This window comes from Neoarius graeffei, chromosome 16, assembly GCF_027579695.1.
Source record: "Neoarius graeffei isolate fNeoGra1 chromosome 16, fNeoGra1.pri, whole genome shotgun sequence".
In the NCBI taxonomy this organism is placed as follows: domain Eukaryota; kingdom Metazoa; phylum Chordata; class Actinopteri; order Siluriformes; family Ariidae; genus Neoarius; species Neoarius graeffei.
In genome coordinates this window covers 36,754,273-36,775,162 of record NC_083584.1, presented here as the reverse complement: position 1 = coordinate 36,775,162, position 20,890 = coordinate 36,754,273, and the positions used below count along the sequence as shown (strand labels likewise).

The following is a 20,890-nucleotide window of genomic DNA, read 5'->3' as shown; positions in this document are numbered from 1 at the left end:
CAATGCTGTCCTGTAGTGAACCAGCCGTCTTTGCCTGTTTTGATGTTATAGTACCGATGTGTGCATTTGACTTTTCGTGGTCCTTTATAGTTTCGAGTTTAAAATTACTGGTGCCTGTCTTTGCCATACTTTCTACAGTCTTCACAGTACATGGCACTTTCGGTTTTGCTATGAACTAGCCGATCTCGCCCTAACTTCCATTTGTCATTGAACTGTCTTATCTTCCTATTAGCGTCTTGTTCATCTCCATGGCCCTAGCCAGCTATGAGGCCCCCGAGGTCCGGACCTCGGTCATTTTTAAGAGCTGAAAATACATTTGTACGCTAAATATTCAACTGGATAAAAAAAAATAAAGAATAACATTAAAACATCTCTGTAAAAAGTGCATTATTAATTATGTTAAACGTTCATTCTGTCTTCTGTGTGTGTTTGGTGCGCGCGGCTCTAAGACCAAGAACTCAAAAGCGAATGAGCGCACGACTTGGGGAGGAACGCAGTGCAGGAGACACAGGGTTTCCATGGGAACCATCGGCGCACTTTGACGAAGCTGTTAAATTTACATTTTTGAAGCAGTGCAGTTGTAGCCTGCCTTGTTTGTGATTTTAAAAATAAATCATTCGATAAGCCAAAGCAATAGAGGGGAAAGTTTCAGCTTATGTTTGCCTTGGATAACTTTGCCTAAAACATGGTGGTGTATACTGATTTTTTTTTTTTCCCATATTTTCTTTTTTGTGTCGGTGTAACGGATGCCAGATTGTGAATGTATCTTAGTTCCATAGGCTACATGGTGAGGGTATCTTTTGTCCTCATTGCTTGGGCCAGATCAAACCATTAAACAAGCTTAAATTATTCTTACTCTTGCCACATACATGATTTATTTTTTTTTCAAAACTGATGATATTCAGTTCAAACACCAGTAAAAGTAATTTCAGGAATAGATCTCGTGTGGTGTGTAAACCACCCTCTCATTTAAATATGTCAAAGTTTTCGGCGCGTGCTTTGCGCATCACGGACCTAGGTGATTTTAAAATGCTGCTCCGGCCCTGATCATCTTTGCCCCTTTTTCCCTGAGCAGCAGGGTTTGAAACTCTAGCTATGTGCCGCCACGTAGTGCGCTTGTCAGTCGTCAGCATCTTTGTTGCTTCGTTCATTAACCGCAGGTTACCGTATCATTGATTTTATCTGAGACGTTAACGAACGTTCTCAACTATTCTAACGTCAGAATGTTTATGCAGGTGCTCATGGGAGTTGTAGGCGCGTAATATTACATTGCAATGCGTTTATTATATCAGATGCCTTCAGAGAAAACTACAATTAAAATGTATCGTCATACCACAGAATAAACCACCCGCCAAAGTGGGTAGTGAGACTTAAGTTATTACCCGCCAAAGCCGAATTTTACTCGCATTGGGCGGGTGCTAACGTAAAGCCCTGGTGTGTGTGCGCTGTTATATGATTACTGTAACTGGGTATGGTCAGAAAAGATGATGAGCATAACCGTTGCACAGTAATGCTACAAACAAACCTGCGTGTACACCGCAAAGTTATTTAGCTGCTGGCTGGCTGCAGCTTGTAGCTTCCAGCGTTACTGTGTGTCAGTATAGTGTAATGAGGTGCGGTGTGGTGGAACGCAGGGATAGACCTCAATCTGCAGAGCTCTGGGTCACAATCTGTCTGTAGCTGGCCGGATGGTTTTCTATTGCAATCACATGGCCACTTCAGGTAGCCCCGTATGCATTCGTTTAATGGTCTTCTGCATGTTAAATGGTTACAAAATTATAATAAAGCGAATACTTTACGATTTATTTGGTGTATACTGATGGTTTTTTTTTTTTTGGCCAAGGGCAGGGTGGCGGGCCAGAATTATAACACCACTTTAAAAGCGCCCGTGGAGAACATGGATTTTTATACAATATGTATACAAGCCTAAAAGCAGAGCTCCCGATCAGTGTAAAGTGTTTGCAGGTGGTGGCCAGAGCCGTTATTCATGTTCCGCATCGAGCCGTCAGCCCAGGAAGCTGTATTTGTTATGCTCCAGACACTCACTGCTGTTTATTTTCACCATGTGCCTCCGTTAAAGGTTTGGTGCGGCATGTTATAAAGCTTTCCTGTCTGTTATCCTGATGTGCCATTCATGCACAATGTTAAGTTTGTGTACGCTGTTTATTGAGTGTGTTTTGTTTGTGTTTGGTGCCTTGATCGATCTGTGGTTTAGCACGAGGCTTTGAGCGCAGAGGCTAATGGCGCACATTTGGCTAACTTGGAGACGCTTGCACCCTTTGATTGGAGCAAGGTGTGTAACGTTCAGAGCATAGTCTGTAAACGTTACTCTGAAAAATGACCCCCAAACTGAACGAAAGCATGCGAATCATATCTGGTGCCATCAGATCAACGCCAGTAAAATGGCTGCCAACAGTGAGCACCACATCTTCGCAGAGAAGAGATCACTCAAAAACACCGGCGCATCTCAAACACAAAGTGCAATACCGCGCAAACAAATAATAGAAGTAGCACCACCACCTCAAGGTTCAACTCAAGAAAGTCCTTCTATAAGACCAAGAAGGAAAACTTCAACATCAAAACTTCCTGGCGACAGGAATGGAACCAAACTGTTCCCAGAGGTGGGGAACGAAAATAGGACCCCACCAATCCACTACCTGGCTTCCTCAACCAAACTAGAAGACAGTGGACTCGAGCAAACAGGCTTCGATCAAGACATGCCAGAACAGCCGCCAGTTTGCATCGTTGGGGTTACGTAGAGTCCCCTAATTGGCAGGAATCCCCACAAGACACTGACCACCTAGTGTTGCATTGCCCAGTAACAGCAGTGCCAGGGGGCTACACCACTATACATGAAGGAGGTGACACCTTAACAACTGGCTTAGAGATGCTCATCTGGAGGTGTGACACCATACAAAACTACTACTCTGAAAAAGTGTATTTGTTTTCTAGCCATGTTATGTGAATTATATTGGTTTTGTTTTCTTTAGTTTTCACGGTGCTCACTGTGTCGTGTTTTGATGCGATACTCGTGTTCAAGAGGAATAAAACGCATATGAACCCGTCCGAGACTCTCTACTGTTGTTCTTAATGCCAAGGGCTGCTACGGTGTTGGTAAATAATCCCATGTTGTTTATTTAAGAAGCAAATTAAAAATAAGCGCTGGATAAAAACCCATCCCTCTTCTGTAAATCAAGATACAAATTTTGTTGTCCGGTGGTCAAGTGTTCGAGATATGTTGCCTTTCATTTACGATCGGGTTCGCTGTGCTGGTACACACACGTCGTTTGTACGTACGGTCGCAAAAAGCCATCAAAAATCAGGTCGATGCATTACCATATTCTCTTCAGTAAGGCGCTCCGCTCCGTTATTAATGCAGATTTTAAAAGTCACTAGGCCTTATTTATCACTCTTTTAATATAGTTATGTGTAAATGCTTGTGTAAGCCAAACCAAGCAAACAATTTCCACCAGATTTACAAGTTTCAGAAAGGCTGATTATCTTCTAACTCGCCTATAAATAATCACCTTCAAAGCACCAAGTGCATTCCTGACTCGGCTCATTTGCATGTAGTGACGCCCACAAAACTCCAGACAAGTTCAAGTGCACAGGCAGCTGTGAGAGCGAAATGAACGTTTCGTGTAAAGGCTGAAAGACAGAAGTGGAAGTTAGTTTGACTCCCCTCTACGCCAATAAACATGTTTTGAACTGAAGTCGTTTTTAAACTTGCTTTATTTCTTAATTAACGTGTTATTCAATTATGTTTTCGGTTTCAGTAACCTTATCTCGTGACTCATACTGGCAACTAATTGCAATTAAATATTACACTTATCGCATACCTGTCAACTTTGAGGTTTGAAAAAAAGGGATATTTCCCAGATTTTTAACTCAAAATAAGGGAAAATTTCGGAAAGTCATACCCTTCACCAAAAGTGGGTGTGTAGTTGAATGGGGGGCAATTTTCTATCTAGTATATGTGATTTCCTGTACTCTGGTGCATGTTGGTGATAGCCAAGACCCAAACTCAATATGCTTATGGTTTATAGAGTGCATTTGTGAATAAACTATACATTTATTTTTATTTGCTTTCAGTGGTACCAGTTATTTCCCAAATTAAGGGCTAAAATACATATCTTATGTTAAAATAAGAAAGGTCATTATATAACCAGTCAAATTCAATTCCATTGCAATTTATTATGGTTTTACCATAGTCATGGCCTAGGAACGATAGATAGATAGATAGATAGATAGATAGATAGATAGATAGATAGATAGATAGATAGATAGATAGATAGATAGATAGAAAGAAAGAAAACCAAGAGTGATTTAAAATGGGTACGTTTCAGATAGAAAATAAAATAGACAATGAGTGGATAAAACAGTTAATACACCAATTAGTTTACACTAGGCTATTTATGAGGCCTTAGCCAGGACATACTTAATGTAAACATGTGTAGCTTACCTTTGATTATTTGGGAGGCTTTCGTTTTCCCTATGGAAAATTTCTTTGCGAGGGAAGAGTCTGGGAACATTCCAGCCACGCACTTGTTGAAATCATCAAAGAAAGAGAGGCTAATGTTTTTCTTAGCTATTAGCATCGCCATCTTCACCTCAGACCTAATCAGTGTTGCCAGATACTGCTGACGTTTTCCAGCCCAAAATACGTTCAAAACCCGCCAAAATGCACTTGAAACCACCCAACTTGGGCAGGAAACCGCACAATCTGGCAACACTGGACCTAATCACTTGTTCAGCCTCGCCTCCGGACGTAGTTCTGTAATTATACTGATGCCTGAGAGGGCGGGGACGTGAATTCATGGCCCGACTTCCTGCTGTAAACTCGTGTCAGAGGCGCGTCATGAATTCTGGACCTACCGACTTTTTTATATTGTGAAAATACGGGACTTTTATATAATGTGAAAATACGGGATATTTTCGGGAAAATAAAAAAATGGGAAGACAGCGGGAAATAAGTCAAAATAAGGGATTTCCCGGGAAAAACGGGAGGGTTGACAGGTATGACTTATCGGCCTGTTCAGTTTTTAGCCATGTTGAATTTAATTCGTTTGGTCCACGGAGCGATCTTCACGAGACTTGTGCGAGACTTCGAAACATGACGTGTCAGCCAGGTGTCTTCGGCATCTTGTCACATTTATTCCACCAAATGAACTGTTTTCCAAACGAAATATCGCACAAAAACGAGTTTAAATGACGATTACTGCCTACTTTTTTCAAACTTTCCTGATTATCAAAACAACCAAAACTTTCAGCTTGATTACATCAGCATTCGAAAGAGGGCGCGCGCGTCTTTTGACAACGTTGGCAGATGTTGGTCACTTTGATTCCCGCTGTACGTTTTACTTCCGTCCTACGATGCCTCGCACAGGTCTCAACGAATCTCATTTACAGCCGTTGCTTTGACATATGGACCGATATATTACAGAGCACATTTCAAACACTCATAACTTGCTATAGCAGCGACAACATAGCTGTCAGAAATGCGTTCTTACATTTAATAAAATGAGAGTTTTGATGATAAAAAAAATTTGCCTTCAGTTCTCCTTTAATAATAATAATAATAAAGCATGAACTAAATCTTCCATTAGCTGAGGTGCTTGTTTGCAGCTTACTTATCATGAGGATGCGTTTTTGATAGAAACTACAGAGCACTTCTGCAGGTCGCGCCGGATAAAGTCGTGTGCTAAATGCTGTGAATTTAATACAAATAAGCAATTTAACCTTGACCGTACGTTCTGTGTATAAAAGTGCAGTAATCTGTGTAATTCGAAGTCGATGAATGAATAAATGTGAATAATTTATGAATAAATTTACACACAGTCAGGGGCATGAGTAGAATATAATCGTTTTAGTGGAATTTTCATGTAGGGCAAATTTCTTTTGTAAATTCGCGTCTGAACAATTTCCGAATAAATCTATTCATATCCAGCTTCTGAAACGAGGCCCATTGTTAGTAGCCATCAAAGAAAGCTTGTTAATATCACAGTGTGGACTTTCTCCAGAAATGATACAAGCCTTTTGTTGACACAAGCAAATGTTTGTTACTCGTGTCCGTTTTGTAATTGGTTTCGACTAGAAAGAGCTCTCAGTGTGAGGAATGGGTGATTACTGAGGGACCCTTTGGAGCATTTACTGTAACACTTTGTTTGTCGCTTTATGCCTCCCCCGGCGAGTTCACTGAGGGTCCAGCTCTTAAAATGCTGTTGAGCAAGCACTGCCTGAAAGCTGGCACTGCGCCAGCACTGCCTCTGAATCTTCCAGCAGCTCTTTAAAAACACACTGCACACTGTTTAAAGTAATACTCGATATTTTTCATCCGAATCCCCTGCATCTGTAGCGCGCGTGAGAACGCCACGGGCAGCAGGTTTGATCCTCGTTCTTGTAAAGAACGGCAAATCTATTTACTTGAAACTCACTTGTAACAGAAGCCTAAAGGCACGTGCTGAATTCCGTCAATAATGGTTTAAAATGGACTTGATGCATTGCCGATTCAAAACGACCCGAACATCCCAGCAAAAAAGGTCTGAGGAGCTGCTCGAAATGTCTCCGAGCTTATAGTCTTAGGAGCTTCAGGTCTCCCTTCTCAAAGGACTGTTTATACAGATTACAGCTTCATTTCTACATTCATCAATACGTTTGAAGGATTCACAAAAGCGTTGTACAAAAACAAGAACATTTTATTACAACGAAACAAGCTGTACAAGTGTGTGTTCATCTGCCGTGTACTACAGCAGAGGGTTTTGAGCCCTTGGTACAGAGATACAGAAACTTGTGAAAGCTGCGTGTTCCTGCTTTTTCAGTTATAGCAGTGATGAGTAGCCTAGTAAACCAGACCCACCCGCCTAGCGGCCAAAAATATTTTTGCCTAGCGAGTGGGTCTAGCCTCGCATCATGTAAACAAAAACACCCCGGGCATCAAATCGTGCCCGCCAATCACAACGCAAGGTTTTTGTTTGGATTCTTTGGGCGGGCTTTTGCAGGAGTGACGACAAAGCTGCGTGACCCTGGAGAAAGCACAGCAGGAAAGATGGCTACGGCTAGTGAACAGCGCGCGTTTGACTCTGCTTTGGAATCAGTTTTAGAAGAATTAGACTTGGAGTTTTCGTTGAAACATGAGCAGGAAGAGGCTCTCCGCTCATTCCTTTTCAAGAAGGACGTTTTCGCTGTTTTGCCGACCGGCTATGGCAAAAGTCTGATCTACCAGCTGGCTCCGCTCGTAGCCAAAAGGATGGGGCTAGTTTGTGCAGTACGAAGAATTAATAAACAGCTTTGAAACATTACTTTTTGATTGTTTCTTATTTTCCCGTTATTTTAAATTTAAGGGAAATTATTTCACCAAACACCACTAAATAAAAACTCTCAAAAACAGTTTAAGCAAACCCTTGAAAAACACTTGGAAAAAAAAATGAGTTATGTGGTACAGACTCCAAACTTGTGGTCATTATCTCCAAACTTCTTAATATCTAGAACCTGTTTATTAATTAATACGCATTTTGAAAAATTATTTATTTCAAGGTCTCCCCCACTGCTTTCTGTCGCTCTGACTACGTCACAGTCACTGTTGCGCTGATTGGTCAGAGCGTTGGCCTATACGCACAGAGACAGTTTGAAAGACAGCGGTTTGTTCCTCCTACCCCCGTCGGAAATGTCTACGGATCGAGGCCAGACTAAATATTCACATTTAGTCTGGCTTGCCAGGCTAAGTGATCAGAGCAAACATGAGTAAAATCCCCCAGCAGAGAGAAAACAGTTCAGTGAAGGGAAAAGAGACTTTTTGGGGGGGGGGGGATGGATCCCATCCCATCCCATCCCCTTGTGTTAACTTTATCTACATGAACTTTGACCTGTACATTCGCAAATATCTGTCTTGTGAGCCAGAAGAAATGAATATTATTAAGTCGTGATCACACCAGAATTTTACCTCACTGTTTTCTTCCTGTTATCCCCCGCTGGCTGAAAGGCCCAAAGGGGGATTATGTCGTGGCGATGTCCAGCCGTCCATCCTGGGAAGGGTACTCACAAAACCTGACAGGCTCCTTTGTTATATGTCAGTAATACGCATATTGCAATCTCATTCAGTTCAGTCACATTTTACCAGAGATACAGCTCTTGATTAACAAAATTATACTTTTGACAATTTCATGAGTGTGTTTTCCTTCTGAAATCAACTCCCCTCTCTCTGTTTTTCGAGGAATTTTACGAAACTTGGCAAAAGGGCATGCCGTATGTTTTATGTTGGTAATATGCATATTGTTATTTTGTTCAATTCTTTTGCAGAGTTACAGCCCTTGATTAACAACCCTTGTACTTTCGCAATTTCTTGAAGCTGTGCTTGCCTTCTGCAATCAACTGCTCTCACAAATTTTGGAGGAATTTCACCGAACTTGGCAAAAGGCCTGGTTTTATGACAGTTATACACATGTTGAAATTTCATTTAATTTGGGCAAATTTTACCAGTTATGCCCTCAGTTAACAAAATTATACTTTGACAATTTCATGAGTATGTTTTCCTTCCAAAATCAACAACTCTGTCAATTTTTGGAGGAATTTTACCAAACTTGGCAAAAGGCATGTCCTATGTTATGTCATATGTTTTATGTTGGTAGTATGCATATTATTTTGTTCAATTCTTCCACATTTTACCAGAATTACAGCCCTTGATTAACAATCTTGTACTTTCACAATTTCATGGAGGTGTACTTGCCTTCTGAAATCAACTGCTCTCACAATTTTTGGAAGAATTTCACCAAACTTTGTAAAAGGCTTTGTTATATGACAGTTATACGCATATTGAACTTTCGTTTAATTTGGGCAGATTTTTCCCAGAGTTCTGCCCTTGATTATTAACAAACTTGTACTTTGGCAATTTCATCAAGGTGTGCTTGCTTTCTGAAATCAACTTCCCTCACAATTTCTATTATCCCCCACTGGCCGAAAGGCCTGAAGAAGGATTGTCATGGCGATGTCTGTCCGTCCGTCCGTCCGTCCGTCCGTCCGTCCATCCATCCATCCATCCATCCCTCCCTCCCTCCCTCCCTCCCTCCCTCCCTCCCTCCCAGCAAGGGTGCTCACCTTCTGAAATCAACTCCTCTCACAATTTTTGGAGGAATTTCATGAAACTTGACAGGATTCGTTGTTATATGTCAGCAATACGCATATTACAATTTCGTTCAGTTTAGTCACATTTTACCAGAGTTATGGCGTAGTTGCCAACGGGGGATATTGTGTTCTCGGAGCGCTCGTCAGTTAAAGCAGTGATCAGCGCAAACGTGAGTAAAATCCCCCAGCAGAGAGAAAACAATTTGCTGGAGGGAAAAGACTTTTTTTTTTTTCCTTTTTTTTTTTTTTGGAGGGGGGGACCCACCTCGTGTTGACTTTATCTACATGAACTTTGACTTATAAATTCGCAAATATCTGTCTTGTGAGCTAGAAGAAATGAATATCAAGTCGTGATCACACCAGAATTTTACCTCACTGCTTTCTTCCTGTTGTTTATACCACAGCACTGTTGAACACTCAGTTATGATTGTCCAGCGGGCGTCGATTAATCTTTTTATAACAGCACCTCTGACAGGACTTTGTGCTTTTTTTGGGGGGGGTCTTATTAACTTAGGGAGAGTGGAGAAAAAGAGAGGTTGGCGAGGCCACAACTGTTTAAAGCTGCTATAACCAAAGTGATAACAGGAACTAACTTGTCTCACAGATGTTCCACAACTTTCATTGTAACTATAAATGGTGAAAAAGCATGTCATGTTCATCGATAAATAAATATAATGGTTATTGTTGCACATCCCTGTGGCGTGAAGGGGGGGGACAAAACGTGATGTGGTGTCGGAAAATAACACTGGGCTGGTAACGGATCACAACACCCTATTGTGTTTTTTTTCCTATAGCAGCATACCCTGCTGTGCTTCAACAAACCCGTGACATCCACGAACACATGCTAGGTGCTTTGTGGTAGCCTGCATCCCAGGATCTTCCTGATGGCAACCTGTGACTACAAATGCAGGAGAGGAGTACACCTTTTAGGACGAATGTTTTCATCTCACCAGTTAATAAATGCTTGTCCTGTACACCGCAGATAGGGTCTGACTCTTTCTTAGCTTATCTCTGGAATGAATGAGAGCGAGCAGTGCTGCGTCGAGCACCAGTGAAGTATCACACGTCCAGTAATGGAGCAGAAGCAACGATCAGCCCGATCACTTCCTGCGAAAGCAGCATCCCACGGACCTTTCTAGCCCCGTACACGCCTATGCTTTCAGGAGCTCCTGGAGCATATGCACGGATCATTTCCTGCTTGAGAGACACAGCAAATGGAAAGGGATTGAAAGTCGCGTTCAGGCAGTGACAGAAACAGCTGTTGAGAGATTTAACAGAACTCGATGCTTGTAACATGGTGGTTTTGATGGCTGACATAATCACACAGATTCTGCCGATGTTTGTTTGTTATTGCAGATGCGCTCCAGCAAAATGCGAAATTTCTCATTGCAGCTACGAGAATGATAGAATGCATTAACAGCCTTGCTGTCAGAAGCCTGCGAGATATGAGCATTGGGAGGTTCTCTGCAGCACGCCGTTTACCGTTGCCTGTCTGAGATATGAGTTATAGATCTGTGACAGGTTAATCAGATGAAACTTTCTCACTTGAATAATGGACCAGTATGTTCAACTCCGGTTGGATGCCTTCCAGCTTTCAGCACTCTCATATTAGTCTTCATTTACTGAATTAAATCCATAGTACAGGTGTAAAGGCCATTCGAAGCATGTTTAATGAATATGAATTTACTCGAGCAATCATTTTTATAGATATTCTCTCTCTTACGTTCACATTTCCATCTTTAACCTTTTGCAAACGTTCTTCTCCCTTGTTCTTGCGTAGAATGTGTATGTGAACATTAACCGCATTATGTCTGTGGGGAACCGACTGCTGGAGGCCGGCCACTATGCGTCGCAGCAGATCAAACAGATCTCAGGTCAGCTTGAGCAGGAGTGGAAGGCCTTCGCTGCCGCGCTGGACGAGAGGAGCACGCTGCTGGAAATGTCGGCCACTTTCCACCAGAAATGTGACCAGGTGAGAAAACGCACATCGTGGTTTTGATGAACGGTATTTGTGCATGGGTTTAACGAGAAGTACAGTGTGTTTCAAAAAATGCGATGATATTTGAGACGCAAATATCCCAGAGTTGAGGCATTTTGTGTTGAGCGATATAAGATTTATTCCTCCAAATTTGAAGGAGAAATTCAAAAGTATGTGGATTCCATGAACGTTTTCACAAATTTTGAATACTGGCGAACCCGCTCGACCGTCACTTCCGATGCTGGTGGTCGTCGGGATCCTTTCGCCCTGCACAGACGGCCTTCCTCTTTGAACTTTTTGTGCAGTGTACAAATCTTCATTGCAGTTGGCGCATTTTTAGAGAATTCTCATATAAATGCACGCTGCGCAGTCTTGTTCGAGCGCACTCTAACAGACAAAACGCCTTTTCTTTTCCAGTGAATGGCATTTCTGTACCTAAAAAGCTAAAAACAAAACACGTTAAACATACAATTTTGACCTGTTTCCACACATGCTGTTAAAATATGAGGTCAATTGAATGAGAATTGGCAAAGTTATTAGATTGTGAAATATCAACTTTTTTTGAAACACCTTGTGTATCTGATGAGTAAATACGTCTTTAGTGATTGGGCGGTGAGTGGTAGCTTAGTGTTTAAGATGCAGGGCTAATGATCGGAGCATTGTGATTAGGGGTGGCACGGTTCACAAAAGTCGCGGTTCGGTACGTATTGCGGTTTGAGGTCTGCGGTTCGGTACGTATTGCGTTTTTTTTTTTTTTTTTAAATCTTAAGTACTCTGTATTTGGGCATATAGCCTACTATTTACCTTAAGTAAACATAGTTTAGGATATAGCATTTAAGAGACGTTAAAATTATAGTTACAATGAAATAATCATGCACAAACTGAGTTTGAGTTGACATAAGCACATTTTATGAACAATCTCTGATGAAAAGCCAGGTAGTATTTTGAAACAGCAAGAGGGAAGACATGGATGATTTCAACAGCTTTTTTATTTACTACAGTATTTATACAAAGTGTCAGGAGTGTTTGCTGCCATGTTGTGGCATCTAGAGGAACCAGGTGTCTTTTGTCACATACAGAGTTTTCATAATTGGAAGAAATAAAAATGAGTTCTTAAAGCTTACTTTTGAACAGATGTGTGTGTTAAAACTTCAACTTTTATGTGGCGACCAACCAACCACCTATATACAAAAACCGAATCAAAAACTCTTCTAATCCCTGAGAGTGAGGATGTATTTTTTCACTTGAAATTAAAGTGCAGTGTTTTGAAACGTATGGCTGGATTTCTTATCTAATCTTAAAGTGCCACTGTATTCTTAGAACGATTTATAACAAAATACACACACAGCCAATATAAAATATTGCAATAAAACCAATCACTGCACTGTTTAAAACAAACCTCCCCTCCCCTCGCCGGAAAAAAAAAAATCTAGTTCGCCCATTATCCTGTGTCATTCTGAGATGCGCAGATAGACAGTAAAGGGAATTCGGAATTCCCTTTACTGTCTATCTGCGCATCTCAGAATGACACAGGATAATGGGCGAACTAGGTTTTTTTTTTTTCCGGCGCCGCGGTACGCCGGAAATCCGGTGCGGCGCCGGAACGCTATCACCCCTGTTCGCGCGAAAGAGAACCACGTGGTTTCATACGGGCATTCGGCTTTTTTTTTTGGTGAACGTCTTAAATGGGGGTACCGTGGTTTATACGCATATTGCACCGCAACAGGCATATCGTACGGTTCGGTTTTTTTCCCATAACCGTGCCAAGCCTAATTGTGATTTCGATCCAAGCATTCAATGGCCCAGGTGTATCCGGTCTCGGATGCAAGTCGGATAAAAAGCATCAGTCAGTATAAAGCCAGCATTAGAATTCTATTACGGGGAATCATAAGGTTAGAAAATAGCATAAGCAATTGGTGCAGTTTGAAATGTATAAAATTAATGCTAAGTTTCTCTGTCTCGGTTTGTTTCAAAGGGCAGGGTTACATTTCAGGTAGATACGCACGCACACCAGCAATTCAAGAATTGTTCACCACATAAGGAATAGCAGAGAGAACAAAAAGTTCTTGAAGATTAAGGGTGTGGCTGACAGGCATGATGTTAATTCTTGCTGTCAAAAGTGCAATAAAACCTTTGCCTGTAATGTAATATGAGCATTTTAGCAAAACACCCAAAACAAAATAAAATCTACATCTCCTGAAAGCAGTACTCCAATGCAGTGCTCTCATTCTTCCTCTGTCTCGGTCTGCCTCGCCCACTGCAGGTATGCTGTAACGGAGCTGTGTACAGTGTCTCCTTATTAAACAATCACTCAGTGAAAAAGCCACTTATAGTGGCTTATAATGATTTGCTACAAATGCAGGCTGACGCAAGATACTTGGTTGAACAGAAGTATTTAAAAATGTATATGGTTCAGATGTTTAAAATGAAGAATAGCAGTATCTGTTGCAGAACAATCATGATCCAGTTGTACAGTAAAAAAAAAAAAAAGTACTAAGCTGTACGTTCATGCATATGCGAAAATAAAAGGAATAAAATATGACAAGGCATTTAGGAAAATGATGAACGGCAGACTGGTGTGACGCGGCCCATCACGACGCAGATTTACTGCGCAGCACATAATGATGTCATTCGTTGCCAATGATTACAATTGATAAGTGTCGCCAGGCAAAACAAACCTCGTGTGGCAGCACTTATTTTATACTGATATGTTAATGATGGCAATATTTCTCAATCATCAGCTGTCAGGTTATAGTCCTATGAAAATCCATGACCTTGAGTTTGACATTTCAAAGTCATTCAAGGTCAAAGATCATGGCGCCAAACGAAAGCCCATATGGCACTTCCTATAAGTTGATAGTGGTAAATATCTGTCTACCATCAACCATTTTCAAGTTTCAGCCCTCTGAAAGTCCATGACCTTGAGTTTGACCTTTCAAAGTGCCAAATGAAAAGGCCATATGGGATTTCCTGTATGCTCATAATAGTAAACATCTGTCTGTTGGCAACCGTTTTTGAGTTCTAATGGAAAATGTTATTTTGACTGAAAGGTTAACTTCTGATGACCTTGACCCGATCACCCCCAAAATTTAATCGGGTAATCTATGGACCACTGCCCACCTACCTTGAAAATTTGAAGTCAATTGGTGCAACCTTCTAGACGCTAGATTGTTAACAGACACAAACAAACAAGGTTATGGTGCCAAATGAAAGCCCATATATGACTTCCTATATGTTGATAATGATAAACATCTCTCTATCTCTAACCATTTTCGAGTTATAATGGAAAATATGCAAGTTTTAGCCGTGACCTTGACCCCTCCCCCCGACATTTGACCCCTGCCCGCGAAGAAAACTATGAGAGATGTCCCATCATGTAGCATATCAGTGGAAGCAGAATTGAAAGATGAACATTTTGGAATTGGTTTGAAGTAAATATAATGAATATGAAGCAATATGATATGAGAGAAACTATTTTGACCTTTTTGGTGACTTTGACTTTGACCGGGATGACGCTCAAAATGTTGGAGGTTCTATTTGAGACCAATGCCCATCTATCCTGAAAGTTTCATGAAGATTGGTCCAGCCGCTTTCCCGTAATGTTGCTAACAAACCCCACTGAAAACAATACCTCGCCCCCGAGTGGACTCCATCTCAGGTGAGGTAATTCATTAAAGATGATGCCAAGTTTGTTTATAGTTACATTTATCCTGTCATGTTACTGAGAAGCCCTCCGTCCTAAAAGAAATAGTCACAGCTTGACCTCAGACAGTTAGACAGAAAGCACTGACACTGGAGACTCCTTCCTTTCCAAAAATGCTAAATACATGTCTCCTTACAGAAACCCTCCTTGATAACATTAGCATGCATGTGTTAAATATAAATGTAGTCATCTACCTTGCTGCCAGATTTACTGTCAAATCTACCAACACCTAGACCTACTGACCAATCAGACTTGAGAATTCAACATTGCTGTTGAATCTGAGGCGGCACAGTGGTGTAGTGGTTAGCGCTGTCGCCTCACAGCAAGAAGGTCCTGGGTTCGAGCCCCGGGGCCGGCGAGGGCCTTTCTGTGCGGAGTTTGCATGTTCTCCCCGTGTCCGCGTGGGTTTCCTCCGGGTGCTCCGGTTTCCCCCACAGTCCAAAGACATGCAGGTTAGGTTAACTGATGACTCTAAATTGACCGTAGGTGTGAATGTGAGTGTGAATGGTTGTCTGTGTCTATGTGTCAGCCCTGTGATGACCTGCCGACTTGTCCAGGGTGTACCCCGCCTTTCGCCCGTAGTCAGCTGGGATAGGCTCCAGCTTGCCTGCGACCCTACACAGGATAAGCAGTTATGGATGATGGATGGATGGATGTTGAATCTTGGGTGTCGAATACTATTTAAATAAAAATGTTCCTGAGAGACTGGGTACAGTATATATTGTGTGTACAGTATATACTCTCTGCACTGTAGCAGGAACAGAGGTTGCCCTATTTTTTTTTTTTGTGCTGGAAGAATCCAGTGCCTTTGCATGCAGCAGCAAGATTTTGCCCTCTTTTTCCAGAGGTTTCTCTCCTATCAGCTTTGCCCCATCTAGCATTCTCTCAGTTTTCACAAAGCCCGAGTTCACTCCCTCTCATGCATGTATTCCGTTTCAGCCTCAGGAACAGGGTCTTCATCTTTCGTCAGGCGAGGGGGATGAATGGTCAGTGGTCTTGAGGGTCCCCCCCCCCCCCCCCCCCCCCCCCCCCGATGAAATTTTTATCACACTTCAGTACTGAAGCTAGTTTCACTGTATGTTTCCTTTATTAGATTCCTTGAGCCTCATTTCTTTCTCTTCTTTTATTGGTCCCATAAGGACAGGAAGTGTGGAAAAGTACAAATAAAATGGCTTGTAATGTGCGACTTTGTGTCGAATCTAATTTTGGTATTCTAATGCTGTACATATTGTCAGTTATTAAATGTACTGAACTCTACATCGTGAAATTTCATTATAATACAAACGTTCTGCGTTCTGTTTAATGCTTAATAAACTAGACGGAGTGTTTTTCTGTGAGAATCAGTAGGACTGGGCTGAAGGTAATGTTATTATAGACGATGTTTAACAGCGTCGGGTGACTTGTTTATCTCTCTGTGTGTGTGTGTGTGTGTGTGTGTGTGTGTGTGTGTGTGTGTGTTATGCCTCCAGTACATGAGTAATGTGGACTCGTGGTGTAAGGCGTGTGGAGAGGTGGAGCTGCCCTCTGAACTCCAGGACCTAGAAGATGCAATCCATCATCACCAGGGCTTGTACGAACACATCACCACTGCCTATTCTGAGGTATGGTATTGTGTAAGAGAGAGGAGAGAGACCGTGTTTGTGCACTTTGATAAATGGGTCTGAATTAGCCACAATTTAAGCTAATTATACCAGGAATGAAAGCTGGGGAAACTGAAGAAGCAGTAATCCTTTTCACGAACTGGTTTCTCTGTTTGCCTCACACAGGTGAGTCAAGATGGCAAAGCTTTACTGGACAAACTTCAGCGACCCCTGACCCCCGGCAGCGCCGACTCGCTGACCGCCTCGGCTAACTACTCGAAAGCCGTGCACCACGTACTGGACATCATTCACGAGGTGCTGCACCACCAGAGACAGCTGGAAAACATCTGGCAACATCGCAAACTGCGCCTGCACCAGCGTCTGCAGCTGTGTGTGTTTCAGCAGGATGTCCAGCAGGTAACACACACACACACACACACCCTGACCCTGTTTGTATTCACATTTACGTGGTTTTAGACTTGAAGCTTCAAACATCCAATGCGATGTGATATTTTTTTTATTCTATTTTGTTTTACTAAGATGGAATCGATCTCAAAAGCAAATGACATGTCTCATAATACGGGGTCAGTTACATGGTGTGTTAATGAGGCGAATGTTAGGTAACAGCTGTTGACCGAGCATACGTACACCGAAACACTGATGGAAGGAAATTCAGTCAAAACCAGTTTAGTTTTACTAAAGACGCTGGGTTTCTATGGAATCAATTTTGTGCCAAAATGTTCATACAGTACTTTGAAATATCAAACAAAAACGATAAATCAAAATTCAAAAAAAAAAAATTTTAAAAAGTCTTTTTTTTTTTTTAGACTGGCAAACAAATTATTCGTGTAATCGTGCAAAATATCACTCTATTACTCTTCAGAAACCTTTTATTTTTGTTCCGCGTCTTTCTCAGTTGTGTTTGACGTAATTTATTTTGGTTGCGATTCCAGCTTTCTCGTTTGCGCTCCCTGACTTTTTGCTTGCAGTTTTGGCACAAACTTCACGTGTGGGCGGGCTGTCCAGGAATGCATTCCCATTGGCTAACTTGTGTTTGACTGACAGCTACGCTCAGCCATTCCCCCGGAGGCTGTTGCGGCCATTCCCTACTCGGATTCTGGCGGACTGTTTGAGAGTGAGCGATCCATTGACAGTAAACAAGGATCGAGTGGACTTGTGTACTACGGCAACACATACAACACATTTGTCCCGCACTTACACTTTGTTGAATTAATTCAATATCATAGTCGCCACTGAAGTCCACTCCATCCTTGTTTACCGTTAATGGATCGCTCACTCGTCAAACAGTCCGCCAGAATCCGAGTTGGAAATGGCCGCAAGAGCCTCCGGGGGAATGGCTGAGCGTAGCTGTCAGTCAAACACAAGTTAGCCAATGGGAATGCATTCCTGGACAGCCCACCCACACGTGAAGTTTGTGCCAAAACTGCAAGCAAAAAGTCAGGGAGCGCAAACGAGAAAGCTGGAATCGCAGTTAAACAAAACTGAGAAAGACGCGGAACAAAAATAAAAGGTTTCTGAAGAGTAATAGACTGATATTTTGCATGATTACACGAATAATTTGTTTGCCAGTCTAAAAAAATTGACTTTTTTTTTTTGAATTTTGATTTATCGTTTTTGTTTGATATTTCAAAAGTATTGTATGAACATTTTGGCACAAAATTGATTCCATATGTTTCTGTCTTTATACCGCAGCACTGTTGAATTCTCTCTCTGATCAAAAGGTGTTGATTCATGTTCCCGACCAGCAGCTCTGACAGTAGTGTAGGCTGTAAGACAAATCATAGGTTATTATTAATGCACATGTTCTCATGCGTTATGGTTTCTATAGCAACAGCTCGTTCACAGGGACTTGTATAACGAACGCGCCACGTAATCTGCCGAATAATGAAAATGATCACATTAAAATGTGTTATTTAACAAAGAAACCGTGTATCCTCATTAATACAGCAACGCTCTCTGTGAGGAGATATTGACTGAGCGTCGTGCGTCCGTGCTTTTCAATAGAGACGGATGAATAAAGGACTGTTTCCAGTTTGTTATAATGTAACTGTGAGGCGCTAACTTGTGTAGTGGATGGTCCACACCACGGACTATAAAAGCATAAAAAGTGTGACGTGCTCATTTCATGAAATGAAAATGTTTTATCCTTGGTAAATCACTGTGGCAGAAATGGAATAAAACATATCGCATCACACCACATCGTTATTTATTATTTTTGCTAGAACAGCACGTCCTGTTGTGTTCCTTACATCTAGCCATCCATTATCCATACCACTTATTAGGGGTGGGTATTGCCAAGGACCTCACTATACGATACGCATCACGATACTTGAGTCACGATACGATACGCATCACGATACTTGAGTCACGATACGATACGATATTGCGATATATTGCGATATTCTACATAGTTCACTGAAAAATGTAAACTGCATTATGCATCTTAAAATCCGAGTTGTATGTACATCGGATGATAGTGATAATTCATGGGACAAACTGAGTCAAAACAATGTAATTCAAATTATCCATGCCATTTTATTGTAACTATACAAGCACAAGTTACAACATATTTGCAGGAACAACACACTGTCTGGAACACATTGAAAAGTGCAGTGGGCATCTTAGTCTCCCTGAGCACAATTATGAAACAAAGTGCAGTGTGGGTCAGTGTCCACACACTGAAACTGAACTGAAACCTCAGTGAATCACGTTTCTTCTGAACTTTGAGTAAATATTCAAAATAAAATGCAGTGTCTCACACACACTAAAATTGAAAATGCAAAATAAAGTGCAGCTTCTTGCCTTTGGCCTTAAATGACAAAATTAAGTTCACAGTTACAGTAAGTCACACATCACTGAAGTAGACGGGAGGACTTTGGCGCTGTCCAGTGTAGTTTGCTTCGGGTCGGGTTTCGGCGGCTCCGGCTGAGCTAATATGTCGGGGTGGTGTCGTGCTAAGTAAGTTCACAAGTTTGTTGTGTTACCTGAATGTCTAATTGGAGCGAAACAGGTTTTGCAAAGTGCGTACTCTTTGTCCAGCTCACTGTTTTTTTTTCTCCTTTCCTTTGGAATCCAAAGTGCCTCCAAACATCTGCCTTAAAGTTCGGCGGCATCTCTAGGTTTACGTTAACAGCCATGCTTGCTTGTTTTTTTTTTCCTCACTGCAACCACCGGGAAAAAAAGAGAAGACGAAGAGCACCTTGCAGTGAGGTAGCGGCACAGCGACACCTTGCCGAGTGGAGGTGCGGAAGTCGTACTGGATTTACAACCCGTCTGAAACATGATTTATTATTTGAAAAAATATCGATATTCAAATTTTGAGTATCGATATTGAATCGGAAGACAAAGTATCACGATATATCGCCGTATCGATATTTTTGCCCACCCCTACCACTTATCTGTCAGGGTCACGAGGAAGCTGGAACCAATCCCAGCAGATTTTGGGCGTGAGGCGGGGTGCACGGTGGGCAGGTCGCCCATCTCCTGTTGAGTTTTATTTCTTACTTATTTTATCAAACTACATTTGATGCAGTGCTAACTCAACAGTTAAGGCTCTGGATTACTGATCTGCAGGTCATGGGTTCGTGCCCCAGCACTGACCAGCTGCCACTGCTGGGCCCGTGAGCAAGGCCCTTCACCCTCTCTGTTCCAGAAGCACTGTGTCATGCACCCCTTTGTTGGATAAGAGCGTCTGCTAAATGCCTGTAATGTAATGAATTGGCATTGAACAGGGCTTATTATAAATGCTCACACCCCATGCATAATTATTTATTTGTGATGTCACCGCTGCAATTTTTTAATCGCTTTGCAAGTGCCTTTGAAAAAATATAGCAATTTAGCTTGATTTGCTTGAAGACCTGTCAGTTTCTGAGCTTCGCACATGGGAGTGGGCTGAGTGGGGATTTAAGAGAATTAAAGGAGTGATGGAAGAACAAAAGCAGAAGTGTAGCGGGATCTGAATGAATAATGAAAAGCGAAACCTCCAGGTTGCAGGATGATGTTTACTAATTTGCTGATGCAATGTTGCACAGTGGATCTCTCGGCTCTGCCTCTCTGAGCGCTGGGTAACTTCTGCGAGCCTTTCTACTCTTTGCCTGCAAGCCAGTGAGAGTCTCTGGCTTTAAAAAAAAAAAAAAAGCTAAAAAGCGCATGTCCATTTGGAAAGGCTATAGCCAAATATGTAATTACCGCCAATGCCATGTCTTTCATCAAGGCAGAAAAACACCACCACAGCATCTTGGCAAGAAGAACCATAGATTTATTTTCATGTACACACAACAGAAATAAACACATAATTAGACAGTAGGAATGTCATCCTGTGCTGCCTTTTTTTTTTTTTCTCCCCCCACTTTCTCTTTTTAGTTCAGTCTCCGTCTGCGTTTCTCCAGCCCGCTGTCTGTAGTCGATGCTTTAGAGATGAGCACGTGCTGGAGTCGATCTGTTGTGCTTGAGGATTCGGGTGCTCGCGTATGGAGGAATGCGCTACCACTC

The 20,890-nt window shown here is 41.9% G+C and overlaps 1 protein-coding gene across 1 annotated transcript in view; it reads left to right on the top strand.

Annotated features, from left to right (window-relative positions):
* The window catches only part of trioa (trio Rho guanine nucleotide exchange factor a), a 319,083-nt gene that overhangs the window by 211,045 nt on the left and 87,148 nt on the right, over positions 1–20,890 (top strand). Inside the window, 3 exon segments of the mRNA XM_060942859.1 lie at positions 10,898–11,089; positions 16,268–16,399; positions 16,565–16,795. Coding sequence (XP_060798842.1) covers positions 10,898–11,089; positions 16,268–16,399; positions 16,565–16,795 — 555 coding nt within the window.